The 23119-nt window shown below is 40.7% G+C and overlaps 2 protein-coding genes and 2 pseudogenes across 3 annotated transcripts; 2 read left to right on the top strand and 2 right to left on the bottom strand.

Annotated features, from left to right (window-relative positions):
• The first annotated feature begins 368 nt into the window (after positions 1–368).
• On the top strand, positions 369–3595 carry LOC145910881 (Fanconi anemia group J protein homolog). Its single transcript, XM_082998095.1, has one exon. It carries the CDS (start codon positions 458–460, stop codon positions 3593–3595), a length of 3138 nt encoding a protein of 1045 aa, XP_082854221.1. The 5' UTR covers positions 369–457.
• Positions 3596–3709: 114 nt separating this feature from the next.
• LOC145911466 (peroxisomal carnitine O-octanoyltransferase pseudogene) lies at positions 3710–6210 on the bottom strand (annotated as a pseudogene). The gene is made up of 2 exons (XR_014403240.1): positions 6123–6210; positions 3710–5819 (listed from the first exon to the last, which is right to left on the bottom strand). The product of XR_014403240.1 is annotated as a peroxisomal carnitine O-octanoyltransferase pseudogene (transcript).
• A 6092-nt stretch (positions 6211–12302) lies between these two features.
• On the top strand, positions 12303–14595 carry LOC145910877 (Fanconi anemia group J protein homolog; annotated as a pseudogene).
• LOC145911316 (peroxisomal carnitine O-octanoyltransferase-like) lies at positions 14587–17682 on the bottom strand. Its single transcript, XM_082998620.1, has 2 exons — positions 17005–17682; positions 14587–16701 (listed from the first exon to the last, which is right to left on the bottom strand). Exon 2 carries the CDS (start codon positions 16670–16672, stop codon positions 14804–14806), a length of 1869 nt encoding a protein of 622 aa, XP_082854746.1. The 5' UTR covers positions 16673–16701; positions 17005–17682; the 3' UTR covers positions 14587–14803.
• Between the last annotated feature and the right edge of the window lie 5437 nt (positions 17683–23119).

The following is a 23119-nucleotide window of genomic DNA, read 5'->3' as shown; positions in this document are numbered from 1 at the left end:
CCAAGTCACTAACAAGAGGTGACATGTAAAACTATATATCAAGTTGATGATTGCGTCATAACTTTCCCGCGTAATCTGTTCTGTTGCGAAGCCAAACCAGTCTGATGGAAACATAAACATTTTGATGCGGCGCAATTCAATGTACGTGTTTCGAAATTGCGGTATTCATATTTTTGTTTGAAACCTTTTCACAGGATTGTATATGTCGAATTATGTGTTTATTCCATAAACCAGCTTGTGTCGTATTTTTCCGTGTTAATGTGTTGCGATGCCAGTCTAGCGGTAATTTGATAATCACATGAACATTTTGTTGATTTAGTCGAGTTCAAGGTATATAATTTTTTTGTTTAAAACTTTTCACAGGAAAATTTATGTTGAAGTATGTTTTTATTGCATTTACCAAAATCTTGTTGTTGACAAATTTTTGTGTGCTAATCTTCTGGACGAGATCAGAAGGATGTCTAGTGCAACTGTTCCACAAAGTAAGTTTATGATAAGCGGGGTAGAAGTCCAATTCCCATTTAAACCTTATCCTTCTCAACTCTCCCTAATGAGCATGATTATGAAAGGGCTTCAAAACAGCAAACATTGCCTGCTGGAGAGTCCAACTGGAAGTGGAAAAAGCTTGGCTCTGCTTTGCTCATCACTTGCCTGGCAACAGGACCATAAAAGCAAACTTGATGCCCTTCACAATCACAACCAAAATGAAAGTGAAGAGGAAGACAACTGTTCAGGCTGCGGAGACATGGATGAAATGAAAAATGAAGTTCCAAAAATATGGTTTGGGACAAGGACCCATAAACAAATAGCCCAAATTACTCATGAACTTGCTCGCACTGCATACAAGTCGGTTAACATGACAATACTGTCTAGCAGAGAACATTCCTGCATCCACCCAATCAACATGGCATCAAAAAACAAAAACGATGGCTGTCAAGAGCTCAGAAAAGGAACTCACGAGGAACTGCTGGGTAGTCACTGTGTCTATTACCAAAACGTACAAAGGATGAAAACACATGATCATCTACGAAGCTGTGGATTAACTACAGCCTGGGATTTGGAAGATCTCGTTAAGCTGGGAAATAGAGTTAAAGCTTGTCCATACTACAGCACCAGAGAACTGATTAATATGTCATCGATCATATTTTGTCCTTACAACTACCTCATTGATCCTTCCATCCGTGACCAGATGAGTATTAACTTAACAGATCAAATAGTAATACTAGATGAAGCCCATAATGTGGAAGACAGTGCCCGTGAAGCAGCTAGCTTCACAGTTAATGAAATAGACCTTGTAAACACATTAGCTGATATAGACCATTTGATAGCTGAATGTATCAAAGTTGATGAGCATAAATGCCTTCACTTGTTATGCACTAAAGTTGGGCAGTGGATGCAGGGCAACTTGTCCAGTCTTTCAGAGTCTGGATTTGAGATTTGGTCTCGTGTGTGGGTTGGCTCTGAATTTCTTGAACATTTTGAGGAATGGGGTATCACCGCTGACACCTTGCCATTATTGAGTAAAAGCTTTCAAGATGCCACAGATACCAGTGAAAGTGAGGAGGAAAATCCACCTGTGATGCACTCTGCGAGCAAAGCTTTGTTGGGTGGCTTGTTTCAGGTGCTTGCTAACCTGTTTGTGGTGTCGCAAAAATATGCACCTGATTACAGGATTACCCTTGTTCGTAGCAGTGAGTTTGGGATTCCTCCACCACGCAGGTCAAGAGATGGTTGGGTATCCATCAACAAGCGCCCATCGAAACATTACAGTGTTAAACTTCATTTTTGGTGCTTAAACCCTGCAGTCTCATTTAGCTTTTTGGAACGCACTAGAACTGTTGTGCTTACTTCTGGTACCCTTTCCCCAATGTCATCGTTTTCTTCTGAACTTGGACTTAAGTTTCCCATCCGCTTGGAGGCACCACATGTTATACCAGACTCACAAGTATGGGTTGGATCTGTTGGAACTGGTCCCGGAGGTCACCAGCTTCAAGCCACATACCAAAATACTAACAGTTACGAATTTCAAGATGAGCTTGGTAGGCTTGTCAATAGCGTGTGTGAGATTATTCCCAACGGGGTCCTGTGTTTTGTTTCAAGCTACAAGATACTGGAGAAAGTAACTGAGCGGTGGAGAAACACAGGGGTTTGGGACTTGATAAGTCAAAGAAAGCATGTATTTATGGAACCTCATGGAAGAAACAAAAGAAGTTTTGATGAAATTCTTGAAACATTTTATGCCTCTGTCACGCCCGACCCTCAATTCAGTATAACTGGAGCTCTCTTGCTTGCGGTTTGCAGAGGAAAAGTTAGTGAAGGCTTGGACTTTTCAGACAGCAATGCCAGGGCAGTTATAACTGTAGGAATACCCTTCCCAAATTTCAAAGACAAACAAGTTGAACTAAAGCGCAAATACAATGACATGAACTGTAAGGAAAAGGGGCTCCTTACAGGAGGAGACTGGTATGAAATACAAGCATATAGAGCTCTCAACCAGGCCCTTGGTCGCTGCATACGTCATCGGAATGACTGGGGAGCTTTGATAATAGTGGATAACAGATTTTGTTCAAACCCTAAAAAGTACTGCAAAGGCCTGTCAAAGTGGGTTCGACAGAAAGTCAAAAATTACACTACGTTTTCTTTGGTCAGCTCATCTTTGACTGGCTTCTGCAAGGCTCAGCAAAGTAGGGAAAATGAAAATCTGGTTGAACCGGATATGTCATATACATCCTTTTTCGGTGCAATTAATAATACATCCACACAAACAACAACAGACAGCTCAAATGGGGCATCATGTAGTAAAGCACTCCTTAAAGATCAAACACCCATTGGCAAAGCATTTAAGAAAGCAATAAAAACAACTGAAAAGAAGAACTATAAATCAGACACAAAAACACTGGAGAAAGACGACATGCCGGACATAATTTACGTTGAAACACCAAAGAAAACAAACAAGGTTATAATTATTCCTGAGTCTCCAGAGATTTTGGATGACTGTGAGGAAGATGATGATTTCAGCTCATTATTTCCAAGCACTTCATCAAAGCGAAAAAGCTTGTCCGTTACAAGGAAACCAACCATTTCAGAACAACTGGCCAAAAAGTGCAAAATGTCAATTAACTTTGATGCTGCTGCTGCTCAAGACAAGCAACATGAAAGTAATGACCAATCAAACAACCCAGATTCTTGTGAAATGTTTCAAACAAAGACCAGAAGAAAAAAACATGCCCCAAAGGAGAAGAAAACCACCCCATCAAAGCAACTGAAGTGTAAGGTTTGCTGTGAAAAACTGGCTACAGTTTTAGCCAAAGAGGAAAAAGTTACCAACACTTACAAATATATTCTTACACACTTTCCAAAATTCAAAAAAATATATTCTGTTAATGTCAGTGATACCAATGCTACAGGATTTAGAGAGCTCAACTATAAAGAAGGAGCAATAACACTGAACAGTGTGTGGTGTGATCAAGACAAAATTGCATTTAAATTTTTTCAATGCGTTGAATGTGACGCATTTATTGGTTTTCAACCTTTGTGTGCTACCACTGAGCCAGATAATTTTTTTTTATTTTGTGATGTTATATTGGAAATGTAGTATTATGATGTATTACACTTTATTTTTAGTGCAATTGAGATAAACACTTTATCTTTCACTTCAATTTCTATTTCCATTCCAAAAAAATTAAAGAAACTTTTTTTATTGCATGTATGAAATGTTGTCATTCACAGAGAAAGAGAGGTACAGGTTTTTGTTAAAAAGCGATTGCATTGTTTAGTTGAACGTTCAAGAAATATAACACCAAACTGTAAATTATGATACTCATTGCAAATATACATGCTACTCACAAATAAAATCAAAAGTAAATTATAAACATAAATTTTTTTTTGATGAACTGGGTTATCTTTAATGCTGCATATGCTTTAAATTTTTGCTGCAGAAATAGAGTTATTAACCATTTGTAACACAGCAGTAAAGTAATACTCAAGGTAGTTGCTCAATTTTAGTGCATTTGTTTGCTCACAGGAATTAAAAGCACAAATTGTGTAAAATATTTTATCATCATTAATCCGATAAAAAAATCCATATCCATCTTCAGTCATTGGAGCCACACCACCTTGAGCATGCAAATAACCAACACAGCTGGTGGAAAGAACAAAATTACCATTTCCCCCAGTCATTTTGAATGCCTCATCAGTGTATATTTCTGGAATTTCATAGCCATTTTCCACACAAATAAGCAGTAAACCAAGCAAGTGCCGATCACAGCCTTTGTTAAGCATGCAATCAGCCATAAGTGGTGCAAACTTATTGTGAGCTGCAAGGAAAAGCTTGTATAACTCTCTGTATTCTTGTGAGTCTGGCGTAGGGTTGCTCAGCATGGCCCTACAAAATTCCACCACTTCGGGTGTGCAAGTACGGCATGTTTCAGTTCTTCCATGGTAAAATTGCCTTGTCATTGCAGTTTCGTATGTCGGGCCTGGCTTTCCATGAATTGCCATGTACGCCAGCTGCAGACACAACTGCACCATAAAATCTGGGTGGATTTTGTGTTGCTTCAGGTTCTTTTTACCGAATTTGTCAAAAATCAACTGGCACATGTCAAGGTTTGATCGGATTTTGAGTATTTGTTCTTTTGCTTCAGAGATTGACTGGTTGATGTGGGAGTTGAGTGTAAAGATAAGCTCTTCCGGTTTAAAGAAGTCAGCTTCTGCCATGTTCACCTGGAAATCACCTTTGTGTTGTTTGACAACAAAAGTGATAAACTCCACCATGGCAACCATCACCATAGCATCAAAGGGGGAGTGATCACAATTGCAAAGGGAAGCACCATTTTTTGTGGTTGCTTGGGAGTATGATTTATCATACCATCTATGAGTGGTTTCACCAGCCATTGCCTCATAACTCAAATCTGTGTAGCCCTCAGTGACACAATCATCAAGAGCTGCTACAATGACGGAAGACTCTACATCAGACAAAATCTTCTGATTTTTTTCATCTAGTTTGATCAAGCTGGATCTTACTTCAGCCCATTCATCTCTTGCCATACCAGTAAGGGCAGCGACGCCCTGACCTTCTGGTTTGTTTTCACAAATGTCAAAAATGTACTTGAACATTTTTGCAAATTCTGAAGGACTACATATTTCCCCAGTCTTTGGACTTGTGCCGGGAATTTTGAAGATGTGGCCTTTCCGCAGAACAACTATGTGTGTTGGTGAGTCACCTTCCGCCTCAGTTTTAAAGAGGTGAACTAATTTATCTCTGCCATTGTGTGGCACTCTGCATGTGTTAAACAAATACCTGAACTGGTGCATAGTAAGAGGGGCCCCATTGGATAGCTTATGGGGGGCCATGAGCTCCTTTCGAACTAGATTCCACAATTGCATGAATACATGAGTACCAGCTCCACACCTTTCAATTTGTGATCCATCTTTGAATGGCCAGTAGTGTTCAACATATGTGCCTGGGCCTGAAAAGTTAACCAAAGGCAATGGGGAGCGCCCTTCCATGTAAACTTTTTCCTGCCACCAATCCTCCAACCAGTTTTTGTGTGATTGTGCTCTCTCAAGCAGCTTCTGTTGCAATCTAGGAGCCTCATGTTTTGCAAACTTGTCACAGATGCGTTTGGTGTTTTCATATTGCTCTTTTGGTAGAATTGCTCTGCAGGAATCCAAGTACTTTTCAACTGTTTGACTCACTGATGGTACAGGCAAAGGAGGTAGCTTGTCATCATTGTAAAAGGTTTTGTTTTCAGGTTTGCTTGGGTCTTGAACCAGAAAAAAGGAACCCATATTTCAATTGAAAATGAATGCTTGTAAGTCTACAGGATAAAGATTTAATATTAAGACTTATATACAAATACTTAAAAGTGGCTGCTATACTGCAAGGAATAAAACGCGTTTGTCCGATAGGAAATATGATCACATTGAAATCCATACATATATTTTGCCACTGCACAAATCCTGCAACTGTTACAAACAAGCATATCCGAACCTCTTTAATCATTTGCGGGTTTATACGAATTACTACCTTAGCCGTGTCGATTGGCTTGCACAAACTGGGCGTGTAATGCACATTGACGGCATGGGGTTGAACTTTGTACCGTGACTTGCACGTAACGCACCTATGTTTACTTCCGATTCTGGCGAATCAGGTTGCAGTAAGGCTGAAACTTCGGTCGTTCCAAACGTCTTGTTGAAATTGTGTTTGTCGTCATCCACCTGATATATTTTCTTTAGTATGGAGTGTTATTTAAAGCTTTGTTACATTATGAGGAACATTACAATTGATTGTAATATTTGCGTGATAGATCGTAGTATACTTGGATGACGTGTTGAATATATGCATTGTTACACGACGAAACAATAAATGAGTTTGCGAGTAGAAGCGCGCATTGTCTTCAAATTGCATATATTAAAGCTTATTTATTCTCTATTATTTCAAGAGAGACGGCAGCTGCGGAAATCAGCCGTTGAATTCCTACCGGAGCGGCGTACCGGCAGAATTATTTTACCGAAGCGGTGTTCCGGCCTTTTCTTTCGTTACGTGATACCAACTAAAAAACAAAGAAGAATTAAAGCGTGGACCTCGTGGAGATGTCTGATGAGTTAAGGAAGACGGTATAAGTCAGAGTTGGATGACCAAGTTTTAGAGATTTGATTCTCAAAATGTGCAAGGTTGTCACAACAGGAACAAATACTAAAGAGATAATTCCACAAAGTACAAACAAAACAGAAAACGGGCGTAATCACCTATGATGAACGACGAAAAAAAAACAATCCATGATCACTTTTTATTTTCGTTATATTGGACAAAAATCTCTAGAAAACATGTTTTTGATCCTGTATTGGACAACTGATAAACGTGCGACACAAAATTACATTGCTTTTACTTATATATACCAAATATATAAGGGGAATATACCAAACATGGTTTCCGATACTAAACTTTAGTTAAAAAAAGTTTGTTAATACAATAAAGAAAATACTGAAAAACTCCCATTTTATACTTTTTGTTATAGTGTAAACTCATTTATGCCCATTTCTGCAAGCATACTACATTAATGTGCGTTTTTATATTAGTTGTTGCTTTAACAAGAAGGAACTATGTTACGATAATTTTTTACTGTAAACACTTTCGATGCCTCAATTCTCCGCGAGAAAGTTTGGTTTTCTTTATCGTTTTGTAGACGAGTAGCGGTAGTGTATTTGTATATTACATAAATACATACTTTTCAACGAATCTGAAAACACAAATTTCCCAGGAATATGAATGACGTTATATCTCTTGACAAGACAGTAATTTTTGAGAAAAGGCGATGTTCTTAAAGCCGTTAAGCTTGTTTCCAAGAAACAAATTGTGTTTGAAAAAATGCGATTTTTACCGGACAATGCAAACGGGGTAAAGTTTGGGACAACTTTTAAAGTAGACAGGGGTGCGTTAATTGTCATGGATCAGCAGCAAGTCGACCTAGAAGAGAACTCTGCAAAATCATGTGGAAAAGATAACCGACTAATTGACGACACACACGGAGATGCCCAAACACTTAAAAGGGAAAGCATTTTGCAATTGAAAGAAGAAGGTGCAACCGGTGAAGAAATAATTGAAAATCTTGTGAACAACAGTTCAACGTTTTCTGAAAAAACCAAGTATTCACAAACAAAGTATGTAAAAAAGAAAATGAAAAAGTACCTTCTAATACTACAGTACCTTCTAATACTACAGGTGCGCTAGGTGCGCTAGGTCCGCTAGGTGCGCTAGGTCCGCTAGGTCCCATCTAATACTACAGGTGCGCTAGATACATTCTAATGGTACAGCTCCGCATTATCCAACCTTTAATTACATGAGGGTTTGTTACATTTTCTGGCTGTTTTTTTGGTCCCCTAATTAGTTACTAACGAAGCCAGATTTCTTGTTCGTTTTATCGTACAGCTTCGAACTTTTTTTCGTCAGAAGTAAGCATCGTTATTTTGTTTGTCGTTTTTTAGAGTAACAGATTTTGGTGGCAGTTCAAAAATAAAAGTTTGTATAGAGAAAAATCTATGTTAATCGGCCAAATTTTGTATGCAACCACTGTTGGCTCGATTGGTAGGTCATCTGGTTTTATATAGTATTCGATCGTTTCACAAAGAATATTTGTTTCGGTGAATTGAAAACGTCTTATCGTTTTAGTTCATATAATTTTTTCGATGCAAATTCAGGTCAATGCATTTTCCCGAACCCTTCGAATATTTTTAAGAAATGTAGTTGCATCGCCTATGACTTGAAACTCAGATAAGCATACCTGTTTAGAATGATACCTTAAACGTGTGATGATAAAGGACACTCGAGGTTAATTAAGGTAGGCTATTAATATTTTCAAAAACAATTATTTTGAGTACCTCGTAGAATTCAAGAAAGTCCCAGTCAGACACCATGTTGCCTGCAAGTCCAGTCAAAACAAAACCGAGATCTGTGCTGGTCAAACGCCCTGATCTCTTAAACCAAACGACTATGAGCCCGAAAACTATAATCTATTTGAGAAAAGAATCGCAAATGTGTGGGGAGATCGAGGCAGAAACCAAAGTCGAGGCAGAAACAAAGAGGCAATTGCTGCGATTACGCGACAAAGGAGACTTAGAAGAAGTAGCGCAGGTAAAAAGACAAAACGCATGCGAGATAAATAGCGAAAGCGTCAAGAAGACGGGGAGTAATTGCAAAAGAGAAGAAAAGAGTTTAAAAAGATCAAGCTTAAATGTTTCGAATTATGACATGTCGATTTTTCTACAAGAGCAACAATTCCTTTTTCAGTGCTGCAAAATCTGGAAAGCGATTGGAAAACTCTCTTGAAAGAGAAGATACTTGTACTTGTACGCAAGTTGTTGTGCGGAAAACCTTAAGGTGAGTACAAAGGTGACTCACAGTTTCATCTCGTTCTTGAAGTTTGACATGCAGTGTAATTAAATGTTTCGTTACGTCCACAAAAAAGCTAAATCCGGGAGCCAAGCAGGTTCTGATAGTTCTTTCATTGGTTCCTCTTTACACAAAACAAATGTGCAACCTCCTTTCAAAGAGAGAAAAGTGCCGACCATCGACTTAGCCACCTCACATCTCTGTGATAAATCATATCTGCCAAGCAACAACTGTTGAAACTGGCGGTGTCGCAAAGCTCTTAACGAATGACATTAATTGCTTTTTGTCACTGGTTTTATGACGTGATCAGATTTAAAATCTTTTGCACAGAGAGCCTGTTGGTGGATAATGCAGTGCAATTTAATACAGCTGCCCCTTCCTCCCTGACTTTGCTAAAGATCCACTTCGTAGCAGTCATGACAGGTGTAATGTTTCGCCACAGAAGGTTCGTCACCAAATCAGAAATGAATGTTTATTTATGTGAAATATCTGATTAACAACGATAGTCACGATAACCACTATACCATCCGACGACAATTTATCAAGGCCCAATAACGCACAATAATCTCGACACCAAGATTTTTATACCATAGACATCATACGTTACAGAGCCCTCCCCATTAGTTTCGCGTCCCGCGAATGACTGAAAAGCAAACAGAACAATAACGAAAAAAACGGACAATTCAATAGTACACCCACTCTCCATAACGTCCTGGAGGGTAAACACGACGACCCCCGCGCGATAACCGCGACGACAAAGTTCCTTCCTCTGGTATGTCGCTAACCTCCGGCTCGTCAGCCGCAATATCCGGTATCTTTTTTGGCATTGATCGTTGCCCCGAGTGTTCAACGACATCATTGCCACGTGAAAAATAAGGCTTTAGTTTATCGAAACTAACAAGCAATCGTCTCCGTCCCCAACCATGTGACTGGATTCGATATGTCGATTTACTTAATACTTTCACCACCTTGAATGGGCCAACCCAAGGTTTCCAGAATTTCTTACAGTGACCTTTGGGCATCACAGGTTCGTGAAAATACACCAAGTCACCCACAGCAAACGGGGCACCGTGTATTCGCTGGTCGTAAATTGCTTTCTGTCTCTTTTGCTGTTGAAACCCATGTTGTCGAGCTAGCTGGAACGACAGACGCAAGTCCCGTTGAATCCTCTCCGCGTAGGTTTTAGAGTCAACTTGCAAAGGTGGATCGTTTTCCTGGAGATCCACGGAAATTTTCATTTCGCGTCCATGTTGCATGAAGAACGGTGTGAACCCAGTCGTCTCATTCACACTGCTATTGTATGCGGCCATCACCATTGGTAATTTCAAATCCCAGGATTTTTCGTCCGACGATACACTCGAACACAACATTTGTCCAATAGTTTTGTTTAAACGCTCACAGAGACCATTTGATTGGGGATGGTAGCTACAAGTCATAGTGCGATGTGCACCTAATGCAGAACACACCCCTTGAAAGACTTCCGACAAAAAATTAGTTCCCCTATCACTGTGGATCCTTTCCGGGACACCCTGGTCACAAATCCATTCCACAACCAAAGCTTCTGCCACATAGCTGTTTGGTTCGGCATAGCAACCGCTCTTCCATGCTTGGTGAAGTAATCGACCATAACCAGAATGTATTTGTTACCTTTGGCCGTTTCAGGAAGTGGCCCAACGACGTCGATTCCAATTCTTGCATTTGGGTATCCTACTCTACTGGGTATCATAGGTGTTCGGCGCTGCTTTTGAGGGGACTTCCGGCTCTCGCACACCTCACATGATTTGCAATATGTGGCGACATCATCGTTCATACCCGGCCAGTAATATCCAAATTTTATGCGGGCTAATGTCCGGCGTTGGCCCATATGTCCAGCCAATGGCTTGTCATGAAACTCTTCCAAAATTTGTTTTCTCATTGTTGTTGGCACTATGACCTGAAGATTGTTAGCAAGACCTGTAGAACGGCCAGAATCGCTTTCATTTTTTCTACAAACCACCCCGTCTTCCCTTAAGACTAACATGTCCCACATGTTCCAATAGGCCCTTAGTTGCCTTGACTCTCCATCAAGGTCACATGATTTCGGCCGCTCTCCCACGTTCAGCCATTGAAGCACCCGAACCAGTTCTCCATCCATCTCCTGTGCCTGACGAAGGTCTAGACCATGGCTGGAACCACCAAGAGCCATAACAGACTTCCGGTCAGGTATCCTAGACAGAGCGTCAGCGTTGCAGTGCTTTTTTCCCGCGCGGTGAGTGATTGTAAAGTCATAGGCTCCTAGCGTTTCCAGCCACCTCGCCACACGTCCACAAGGCTCCTTCAAATTTCTAATCCATTGAAGTGCGGCATGGTCCGATCTCACACTACAAGGTCGCCCAAGAAGGTAAGTCCGGTAATACTTTAGAAAATACACAACGGCCAGCAATTCCTTGTGAGTTGTCGAATATCGTCTTTCCGCCTTGCTCAGCGTTCGACTTCCATACGAAATTACATGTTCGACACCATCCTGCATCTGAGACAGTACAGCCCCAATGGCACCATCGCTTGCATCACAGTCCAAGGTGAATTTCCCATCCTCGCGCGGAAATGCCAAAATAGGTGCCGTTGTCAGTTGCGACTTCAAGGTCTCAAAGCTCTGTTGGTGAATGTCAGTCCATTGAAAATTTTCATTGTTCTTTGCTGACAATTTGTGCAATGGACCAGCGATCTGTGCAAAGTTTCGAATGAAGCGACGATAGTACGCAGCCAATCCAAGAAAACTTCTTACATCAGAAACAGATTGGGGAACAACCCAACCCAATACAGGGCTCACTTTATCAGGGTCGGGACCGACACCACGATCGCTAACCAAATATCCAAGAAACGGTACTTTATCGCGATACAATCGACACTTAGACGGTTTAAGTTTTAGTCCAGCACGCTTAAGGCGGCACAAAACTTTGCTCAAATTGGCATTGTGGTCATTTTCATTAGCGGCATAACACAAAATATCGTCAATATAGCACAAGCAAATATCATTGAGACCCCTTAAAACGACACTCATTAAACGTTGAAATGTGGCACATGCATTAGTTAAGCCAAACGGTAAACGATTAAACTCGTACAAACCATTGTGAGTGGCAAAGGCGGTTTTGTGTTTGTCCTCTTCGCACATAGCCACCTGGTGATAACCTGAAGTTAAATCCAATGTAGAGAAAAACTTCGCACCACCCAAAACGTCCAGGGTGTCATCAATCCGAGGAAGCGGAAACGAATCTTTCACGGTCACATCGTTGAGCCTCCGGTAGTCCACACAAAAGCGGTACGACCCGTCTGACTTTTGCACCAAAACGACAGGTGAACTCCAACTGGAAGCACTGGGGGAAATCACACCCAAGCGCAACATTTTTTCCACCATCTCATCAATCCTTTTTCGATGCACAAAAGGTGCGCGTCTCGGATGCTGTTTGATGGGGGAACCAGTGGTTTCAAGGCTCTGAATTTCTTGAACATTTTGAGGAATGGGGTATCACCGCTGACACCTTGCCATTATTGAGTAAAAGCTTTCAAGATGCCACAGATACCAGTGAAAGTGAGGAGGAAAATCCACCTGTGATGCACTCTGCGAGCAAAGCTTTGTTAGGTGGCTTGTTTCAGGTGCTTGCAAACCTGTTTGTGGTATCACAAAAATATGCACCTGATTACAGGATTACCCTTGTTCGTAGCAGTGAGTTTGGGATTCCTCCACCGCGCAGGTCAAGAGATGGTTGGGTATCCATCAACAAGCGCCCATCGAAACATTACAGTGTTAAACTTCATTTTTGGTGCTTAAACCCTGCAGTCTCATTTAGCTTTTTGGAACGCACTAGAACTGTGGTGCTTACTTCTGGTACCCTTTCCCCAATGTCATCGTTTTCTTCTGAACTTGGACTCAAGTTTCCCATCCGCTTGGAGGCACCACATGTTATACCAGACTCACAAGTATGGGTTGGATCTGTTGGAACTGGTCCCGGAGGTCACCAGCTTCAAGCCACATACCAAAATACTAACAGTTATGAATTTCAAGATGAGCTTGGTAGGCTTGTCAATAGTGTGTGTGAGATTATTCCCAATGGGGTCCTGTGTTTCAAGCTACAAGATACTGGAGAAAGTAACCGAGCGGTGGAGAAACACAGGGGTTTGGGACTTGATAAGTCAAAAAAGCACGTATTTATGGAACCTCATGGAAGAAACAAAAGAAGTTTTGATGAAATTCTTGAAACATTTTATGCCTCTGTCACTCCCGACCCTCAATTCAGTATAACTGGAGCTCTCTTGCTTGCAGTTTGCAGAGGAAAAGTTAGTGAAGGCTTGGACTTTTCAGACAGCAATGCAAGGGCAGTTATAACAGTAGGAATACCCTTCCCAAATTTCAAAGACAAACAAGTTGAGCTGAAGCGCAAATACAATGACATGAACTGTAAGGAAAAGGGACTTCTTACAGGAGGAGACTGGTATGAAATACAAGCATATAGAGCTCTCAACCAGGCCCTTGGTCGCTGCATACGTCATCGGAATGACTGGGGAGCTTTGATAATAGTGGATAATAGATTTTGTTCGAACCCGAAAAAAATGTACTGCAAAGGCCTGTCAAAGTGGGTTCGACAGAAAGTCAAAAATTACACTACGTTTTCTTTGGTCAGCTCATCTCTGACTGGCTTCTGCAAGGCTCAGCAAAGTAGGGAAAATGGAAATCTAGTTGAACCCGATATGTCATATACATCCTTTTTAGGTGCAATTAATAATACATCCACACAAACAACAACAGACAGCTCAAATGGGGCATCATGTAGTAAAGCACTCCTTAAAGATCAAACACCCATTGGCAAAGCATTTAAGAAAACAATAAAAAAAACTGAAAAGAACTATAAATCAGACACAAAAACACTGGAGAAAGACGAGATGCCGGACATAATTTACGTTGAAACACCAAAGAAAACAAACAAGGTTATAATTATTCCTGAGTCTCCAGAGATTTTGGATGACTGTGAGGAAGATGATGATTTTAGCTCAATATTTCCAAGCACTTCATCAAAACGAAAAAACTTGTCCGTTACAAGGAAACCAACCATTTCAGAACAACTGGCCAAAAAGTGCAAAATGTCAATTAACTTTGATGCTGCTGCTGCTCAAGACAAGCAACATGAAAGTAATGACCCATCAAACAACCCAGATTCTTGTGAAATGTTTCAAACAAAGACCAGAAGAAAAAATCATGCCCCAAAGGAGAAGAAAACCACAGCATCAAAGCAACTGAAGTGTAAGGTGTGCTGTGAAAAACTGGCTACAGTTTTAGCCAAAGAGGAAAAAATCACCAACACTTACAAATATATTCTTACACACTTTCCAAAATTCAAAAAAATATATTCTGTTAATGTCAGTGGTACCAATGCTACAGGATTTAGAGAGCTCAACTATAAAGAAGGAGCAATAACACTGAACAGTGTGTGGTGTGATCAAGACAAAATTGCATTCAAATTTTTTCAATGCGTTGAATGTGACGCATTTATTGGTTTTCAACCTTTGTGTGCTACCACTGAGCCAGATAATTTTTTTTTATTTTGTGATGTTATGTTGGAAATGTAGTATTATGATGTATTACACTTTATTTTTAGTGCACTTGAGATAAACACTTTATCTTCCACTTCAATTTCTATTTCCATTCCCAAAAAATTAAAGAAACTTTTTTTATTGCATATATGAAATGTCGTCATTCACAGAGAGGTACAGGTTTTTGTTAAAAAGCGATTGCATTGTTTAGCTGAACGTTCAAGAAATATAACACCAAACTGTAAATTATAATACACATTGCAAATATACATGCTACTCACAAATAAAATCAAAGCAAATTATAAACATAAATTTTTTTACTGGATTATCTTTAACGCCGCATATGCTTTAAATTTTTGCTGCAGTAATAGAGTTATTAACCATTTGTAACACAGCAGTAAAGTAATACTCAAAGTAGTTGCTCAGTTTTAGTGCATTTGTTTGCTCGCAGGAATTAAAAGCACAAATTGTGCAAAATATTTTGTCATCATTAATCCGATAAAAAAATCCATATCCATCTTCAGTCATTGGAGCCACACCACCTTGAGCATGCAAATAACCAACACAGCTGGTGGAAAGAACAAAATTACCATTTCCTCCAGTCATTTTGAAAGCCTCATCAGTGTATATTTCTGGAATTTCATAGCCATTTTCCACACAAATAAGCAGTAAACCAAGCAAGTGCCGATCACAGCCTTTGTTAAGCATGCAATCAGCCATAAGTGGTGCAAACTTATTGTGAGCTGCAAGGAAAAGCTTGTATAACTCTCTGTATTCTTGTGAGTCTGGCGTAGGGTTGCTCAGCATGGCCCTACAAAATTCCACCACTTCGGGTGTGCAAGTACGGCATGTTTCAGTTCTTCCATGGTAAAATTGCCTTGTCATTGCAGTTTCGTATGTCGGGCCTGGCTTTCCATGAATTGCCATGTACGCCAGCTGCAGACACAACTGCACCATAAAATCTGGGTGGATTTTGTGTTGCTTCAGGTTCTTTTTACCGAATTTGTCAAAAATCAACTGGCACATGTCAAGGTTTGATCGGATTTTGAGTATTTGTTCTTTTGCTTCAGAGATTGACTGTTTGATGTGGGAGTTGAGTGTAAAGATAAGCTCTTCCGGTTTAAAGAAGTCAGCTTCTGCCATGTTCACCTGGAAATCACCTTTGTGTTGTTTGACAACAAAAGTGATAAACTCCACCATGGCAACCATCACCATAGCATCAAAGGGGGAGTGATCACAATTGCAAAGGGAAGCACCATTTTTTGTGGTTGCTTGGGAGTATGATTTATCATACCATCTATGAGTGGTTTCACCAGCCATTGCCTCATAACTCAAATCTGTGTAGCCCTCAGTGACACAATCATCAAGAGCTGCTACAATGACGGAAGACTCTACATCAGACAAAATCTTCTGATTTTTTTCATCTAGTTTGATCAAGCTGGATCTTACTTCAGCCCATTCATCTCTTGCCATGCCAGTAAGTGCAGCGACGCCCTGACCTTCTGGTCTGTTTTCACAGATGTCAAAAATATACTGAAACATTTTTGCAAATTCTGAAGGACTACATATTTCCCCGGTCTTTGGACTTGTGCCAGGAATTTTGAAGATGTGGCCTTTCCGCAGAACAATTATGTGTGTTGGTGAGTCACCTTCCGCCTCAGTTTTAAAGAGGTGAACTAATTTATCTCTGCCATTGTGTGGCACTCTGCATGTGTTAAACAAATACCTGAACTGGTGCATAGTAAGAGGGGCCCCATTGGATAGCTTATGGGGGGCCATGAGCTCCTTTCGAACTAGATTCCACATTTGCATGAATACATGAGTACCAGCTCCACACCTTTCAATTTGTGTTCCATCTTTGAATGGCCAGTAGTGTTCAACATATGTGCCTGGGCCTGAAAAGTTAACCAAAGGCAATGGGGAGCGCCCTTCCATGTAAACTTTTTCCTGCCACCAATCCTCCAACCAGTTTTTGTGTGATTGTGCTCTCTCAAGCAGCTTCTGTTGCAATCTAGGAGCCTCATGTTTTGCAAACTTGTCACAGATGCGTTTGGTGTTTTCGTATTGCTCTTTTGGTAGAATGGCTCTGCAGGAATCCAAGTACTTTTCAACTGTTTGACTCACTGATGGTACAGGCAAAGGAGGTAGCTTGTCATCATTGTAAAAGGTTTTGTTTTCAGGTTTGCTTGGGTCTTGAACCAGAAAAAAGGAACCCATATTTCAATTGAAAATGAATACCTGTAAGTCTACAGGATAAAGATTTAATATTAAGACTTATATACAAATACTTAAAAGTGGCTGCTATACTGCAAGGAATAAAACGCGTTTGTCCGATAGGAAATATGATCACATTGAAATCCATACATATATTTTGCCACTGCACAAATCCTGCAACTGTTACAAACAAGCATATCCGAACCTCTTTAATCATTTGCGGGTTTATACGAATTACTACCTTAGCCGTGTCGATTGGCTTGCACAAACTGGGCGTGTAATGCACATTGACGGCATGGGGTTGAACTTTGTACCGTGACTTGCACGTAACACACCTATGTTTACTTCCGATTCTGGCGAATCAGGTTGCAGTAAGGCTGAAACTTCGGTCGTTCCAAACGTCTTGTTGAAATTGTGTTTGTTGTCATCCACCTGATATATTTTCTTTAGTATGGAGTGTTATTTAAAGCTTTGTTACATTATGAGGAACATTACAATCAATTGTAATATTTGCGTGATAGATCGTAGTATACTTGGATGACGTTTCGAATATGTGCATTGTTACACGAAGAAACAATAAATGAGTTTGCGAGTAGAAGCGCGCATTGTCTTCAAATTGCATATATTAAAGCTTATTTATTCTCTATTATTTCAAGAGAGACGGCAGCTGCGGAAATCAGCCGTTGAATTCCTACCGGAGCGGCGTACCGGCAGAATTCTTTTACCGAAGCGGTGTTCCGGCTTTTTCCTTCGTTACGTGATACCAACTAAAAAACAAAGAATTAAAGCGTGGACTTCGTGGAGATGTCTGATGAGTTGAGGAATACGGTTTGGAAGACGGTATAAGTCAGAGTTGGATGACCAAGTTTTAGAGATTTGATTCTCAAAATGTACAGGGTTGTCACAGCAGGAACAAATACTAAAGAGATAATTCCACAAAGTACAAACAAAACAGAAAACGGGCGTAATCACCTACGATAAACGACGAAAAAAATAATACACGATCACTTTTTATTTTCGTTATATTGGACAAAAATCTCTAGAAAACATGTTTTTGATCCTGTATTGGACAACTGATAAACGTGCGACACAAAATTACATTGCTTTTACTTTAGGGGAATTTACCAAACATGGTTTCCGATACTAAACTTTAGTTAGAAAACGTTTGTTGATACAATAAAGAAAATACTGAAAAACTCCCATTTTATACTTTTTATTATAGTGTAAACTCGTTTATTCCCATTTCTGCAAGCATACTACATTAATGTGCGTTTTTATATTAGTTGTTGCTTTGACAAGAAGGAACTATGTTACGATAATTTTTTACTGTAAACACTTTCGATGCCTCAATTCTCCGCGAGAAAGTTTGGTTTTCTTTATCGTTTTGTAGACGAGTAGCGGTAGTGTATTTGTATATTACATAAATACATACTTTTCAACGAATCTGAAAACACAAATTTCCCAGGAATATGAATGACGTTATATCTCTTGACAAGACAGTAATTTTTGAGAAAAGGCGATGTTCTTAAAGCCGTTAAGCTTGTTTCCAAGAAACAAATTGTGTTTGAAAAAATGCGATTTTTACCGGACAATGCAAACGGGGTAAAGTTTGGGACAACTTTTAAAGTAGACAGGGGTGCGTTAATTGTCATGGATCAGCAGCAAGTCGACCTAGAAGAGAACTCTGCAAAATCATGTGGAAAAGATAACCGACTAATTGACGACACACACGGAGATGCCCAAACACTTAAAAGGGAAAGCATTTTGCAATTGAAAGAAGAAGGTGCAACCGGTGAAGAAATAATTGAAAATCTTGTGAACAACAGTTCAACGTTTTCTGAAAAAACCAAGTATTCACAAACAAAGTATGTAAAAAAGAAAATGAAAAAGTACCTTCTAATACTACAGTACCTTCTAATACTACAGGTGCGCTAGGTGCGCTAGGTCCGCTAGGTGCGCTAGGTCCGCTAGGTCCCATCTAATACTACAGGTGCGCTAGATACATTCTAATGGTACAGCTCCGCATTATCCAACCTTTAATTACATGAGGGTTTGTTACATTTTCTGGCTGTTTTTTTGGTCCCCTAATTAGTTACTAACGAAGCCAGATTTCTTGTTCGTTTTATCGTACAGCTTCGAACTTTTTTTCGTCAGAAGTAAGCATCGTTATTTTGTTTGTCGTTTTTTAGAGTAACAGATTTTGGTGGCAGTTCAAAAATAAAAGTTTGTATAGAGAAAAATCTATGTTAATCGGCCAAATTTTGTATGCAACCACTGTTGGCTCGATTGGTAGGTCATCTGGTTTTATATAGTATTCGATCGTTTCACAAAGAATATTTGTTTCGGTGAATTGAAAACGTCTTATCGTTTTAGTTCATATAATTTTTTCGATGCAAATTCAGGTCAATGCATTTTCCCGAACCCTTCGAATATTTTTAAGAAATGTAGTTGCATCGCCTATGACTTGAAACTCAGATAAGCATACCTGTTTAGAATGATACCTTAAACGTGTGATGATAAAGGACACTCGAGGTTAATTAAGGTAGGCTATTAATATTTTCAAAAACAATTATTTTGAGTACCTCGTAGAATTCAAGAAAGTCCCAGTCAGACACCATGTTGCCTGCAAGTCCAGTCAAAACAAAACCGAGATCTGTGCTGGTCAAACGCCCTGATCTCTTAAACCAAACGACTATGAGCCCGAAAACTATAATCTATTTGAGAAAAGAATCGCAAATGTGTGGGGAGATCGAGGCAGAAACCAAAGTCGAGGCAGAAACAAAGAGGCAATTGCTGCGATTACGCGACAAAGGAGACTTAGAAGAAGTAGCGCAGGTAAAAAGACAAAACGCATGCGAGATAAATAGCGAAAGCGTCAAGAAGACGGGGAGTAATTGCAAAAGAGAAGAAAAGAGTTTAAAAAGATCAAGCTTAAATGTTTCGAATTATGACATGTCGGTTTTTCTACAAGAGCAACAATTCCTTTTTCAGTGCTGCAAAATCTGGAAAGCGATTGGAAAACTCTCTTGAAAGAGAAGATACTTGTACTTGTACGCAAGTTGTTGTGCGGAAAACCTTAAGGTGAGTACAAAGGTGACTCACAGTTTCATCTCGTTCTTGAAGTTTGACATGCAGTGTAATTAAATGTTTCGTTACGTCCACAAAAAAGCTAAATCCGGGAGCCAAGCAGGTTCTGATAGTTCTTTCATTGGTTCCTCTTTACACAAAACAAATGTGCAACCTCCTTTCAAAGAGAGAAAAGTGCCGACCATCGACTTAGCCACCTCACATCTCTGTGATAAATCATATCTGCCAAGCAACAACTGTTGAAACTGGCGGTGTCGCAAAGCTCTTAACGAATGACATTAATTGCTTTTTGTCACTGGTTTTATGACGTGATCAGATTTAAAATCTTTTGCACAGAGAGCCTGTTGGTGGATAATGCAGTGCAATTTAATACAGCTGCCCCTTCCTCCCTGACTTTGCTAAAGATCCACTTCGTAGCAGTCATGACAGGTGTAATGTTTCGCCACAGAAGGTTCGTCACCAAATCAGAAATGAATGTTTATTTATGTGAAATATCTGATTAACAACGATAGTCACGATAACCACTATACCATCCGACGACAATTTATCAAGGCCCAATAACGCACAATAATCTCGACACCAAGATTTTTATACCATAGACATCATACGTTACAGAGCCCTCCCCATTAGTTTCGCGTCCCGCGAATGACTGAAAAGCAAACAGAACAATAACGAAAAAAACGGACAATTCAATAGTACACCCACTCTCCATAACGTCCTGGAGGGTAAACACGACGACCCCCGCGCGATAACCGCGACGACAAAGTTCCTTCCTCTGGTATGTCGCTAACCTCCGGCTCGTCAGCCGCAATATCCGGTATCTTTTTTGGCATTGATGGTTGCCCCGAGTGTTCAACGACATCATTGCCACGTGAAAAATAAGGCTTTAGTTTATCGAAACTAACAAGCAATCGTCTCCGTCCCCAACCATGTGACTGGATTCGATATGTCGATTTACTTAATACTTTCACCACCTTGAATGGGCCAACCCAAGGTTTCCAGAATTTCTTACAGTGACCTTTGGGCATCACAGGTTCGTGAAAATACACCAAGTCACCCACAGCAAACGGGGCACCGTGTATTCGCTGGTCGTAAATTGCTTTCTGTCTCTTTTGCTGTTGAAACCCATGTTGTCGAGCTAGCTGGAACGACAGACGCAAGTCCCGTTGAATCCTCTCCGCGTAGGTTTTAGAGTCAACTTGCAAAGGTGGATCGTTTTCCTGGAGATCCACGGAAATTTTCATTTCGCGTCCATGTTGCATGAAGAACGGTGTGAACCCAGTCGTCTCATTCACACTGCTATTGTATGCGGCCATCACCATTGGTAATTTCAAATCCCAGGATTTTTCGTCCGACGATACACTCGAACACAACATTTGTCCAATAGTTTTGTTTAAACGCTCACAGAGACCATTTGATTGGGGATGGTAGCTACAAGTCATAGTGCGATGTGCACCTAATGCAGAACACACCCCTTGAAAGACTTCCGACAAAAAATTAGTTCCCCTATCACTGTGGATCCTTTCCGGGACACCCTGGTCACAAATCCATTCCACAACCAAAGCTTCTGCCACATAGCTGTTTGGTTCGGCATAGCAACCGCTCTTCCATGCTTGGTGAAGTAATCGACCATAACCAGAATGTATTTGTTACCTTTGGCCGTTTCAGGAAGTGGCCCAACGACGTCGATTCCAATTCTTGCATTTGGGTATCCTACTCTACTGGGTATCATAGGTGTTCGGCGCTGCTTTTGAGGGGACTTCCGGCTCTCGCACACCTCACATGATTTGCAATATGTGGCGACATCATCGTTCATACCCGGCCAGTAATATCCAAATTTTATGCGGGCTAATGTCCGGCGTTGGCCCATATGTCCAGCCAATGGCTTGTCATGAAACTCTTCCAAAATTTGTTTTCTCATTGTTGTTGGCACTATGACCTGAAGATTGTTAGCAAGACCTGTAGAACGGCCAGAATCGCTTTCATTTTTTCTACAAACCACCCCGTCTTCCCTTAAGACTAACATGTCCCACATGTTCCAATAGGCCCTTAGTTGCCTTGACTCTCCATCAAGGTCACATGATTTCGGCCGCTCTCCCACGTTCAGCCATTGAAGCACCCGAACCAGTTCTCCATCCATCTCCTGTGCCTGACGAAGGTCTAGACCATGGCTGGAACCACCAAGAGCCATAACAGACTTCCGGTCAGGTATCCTAGACAGAGCGTCAGCGTTGCAGTGCTTTTTTCCCGCGCGGTGAGTGATTGTAAAGTCATAGGCTCCTAGCGTTTCCAGCCACCTCGCCACACGTCCACAAGGCTCCTTCAAATTTCTAATCCATTGAAGTGCGGCATGGTCCGATCTCACACTACAAGGTCGCCCAAGAAGGTAAGTCCGGTAATACTTTAGAAAATACACAACGGCCAGCAATTCCTTGTGAGTTGTCGAATATCGTCTTTCCGCCTTGCTCAGCGTTCGACTTCCATACGAAATTACATGTTCGACACCATCCTGCATCTGAGACAGTACAGCCCCAATGGCACCATCGCTTGCATCACAGTCCAAGGTGAATTTCCCATCCTCGCGCGGAAATGCCAAAATAGGTGCCGTTGTCAGTTGCGACTTCAAGGTCTCAAAGCTCTGTTGGTGAATGTCAGTCCATTGAAAATTTTCATTGTTCTTTGCTGACAATTTGTGCAATGGACCAGCGATCTGTGCAAAGTTTCGAATGAAGCGACGATAGTACGCAGCCAATCCAAGAAAACTTCTTACATCAGAAACAGATTGGGGAACAACCCAACCCAATACAGGGCTCACTTTATCAGGGTCGGGACCGACACCACGATCGCTAACCAAATATCCAAGAAACGGTACTTTATCGCGATACAATCGACACTCAAATTTGCATTGTGGTCATTTTCATTAGCGGCATAACACAAAATATCGTCAATATAGCACAAGCAAATATCATTGAGACCCCTTAAAACGACACTCATTAAACGTTGAAATGTGGCACATGCATTAGTTAAGCCAAACGGTAAACGATTAAACTCGTACAAACCATTGTGAGTGGCAAAGGCGGTTTTGTGTTTGTCCTCTTCGCACATAGCCACCTGGTGATAACCTGAAGTTAAATCCAATGTAGAGAAAAACTTCGCACCACCCAAAACGTCCAGGGTGTCATCAATCCGAGGAAGCGGAAACGAATCTTTCACGGTCACATCGTTGAGCCTCCGGTAGTCCACACAAAAGCGGTACGACCCGTCTGACTTTTGCACCAAAACGACAGGTGAACTCCAACTGGAAGCACTGGGGGAAATCACACCCAAGCGCAACATTTTTTCCACCATCTCATCAATCCTTTT

This window comes from Ascidia mentula, chromosome 8 (assembly GCF_947561715.1).
Source record: "Ascidia mentula chromosome 8, kaAscMent1.1, whole genome shotgun sequence".
Lineage (NCBI taxonomy): Eukaryota > Metazoa > Chordata > Ascidiacea > Phlebobranchia > Ascidiidae > Ascidia > Ascidia mentula.
This window is presented reverse-complemented; position numbering and strand designations above follow the sequence as displayed.

What these genes read in the sequence shown, in the direction of transcription:
- LOC145911316 (XM_082998620.1), bottom strand. Translation starts at nt 16,672, where the DNA reads ATGGGTTCCTTTTTTCTGGTTCAAGACCCAAGCAAACCTGAAAACAAA.
- LOC145910881 (XM_082998095.1), top strand. Translation starts at nt 458, where the DNA reads ATGTCTAGTGCAACTGTTCCACAAAGTAAGTTTATGATAAGCGGGGTA.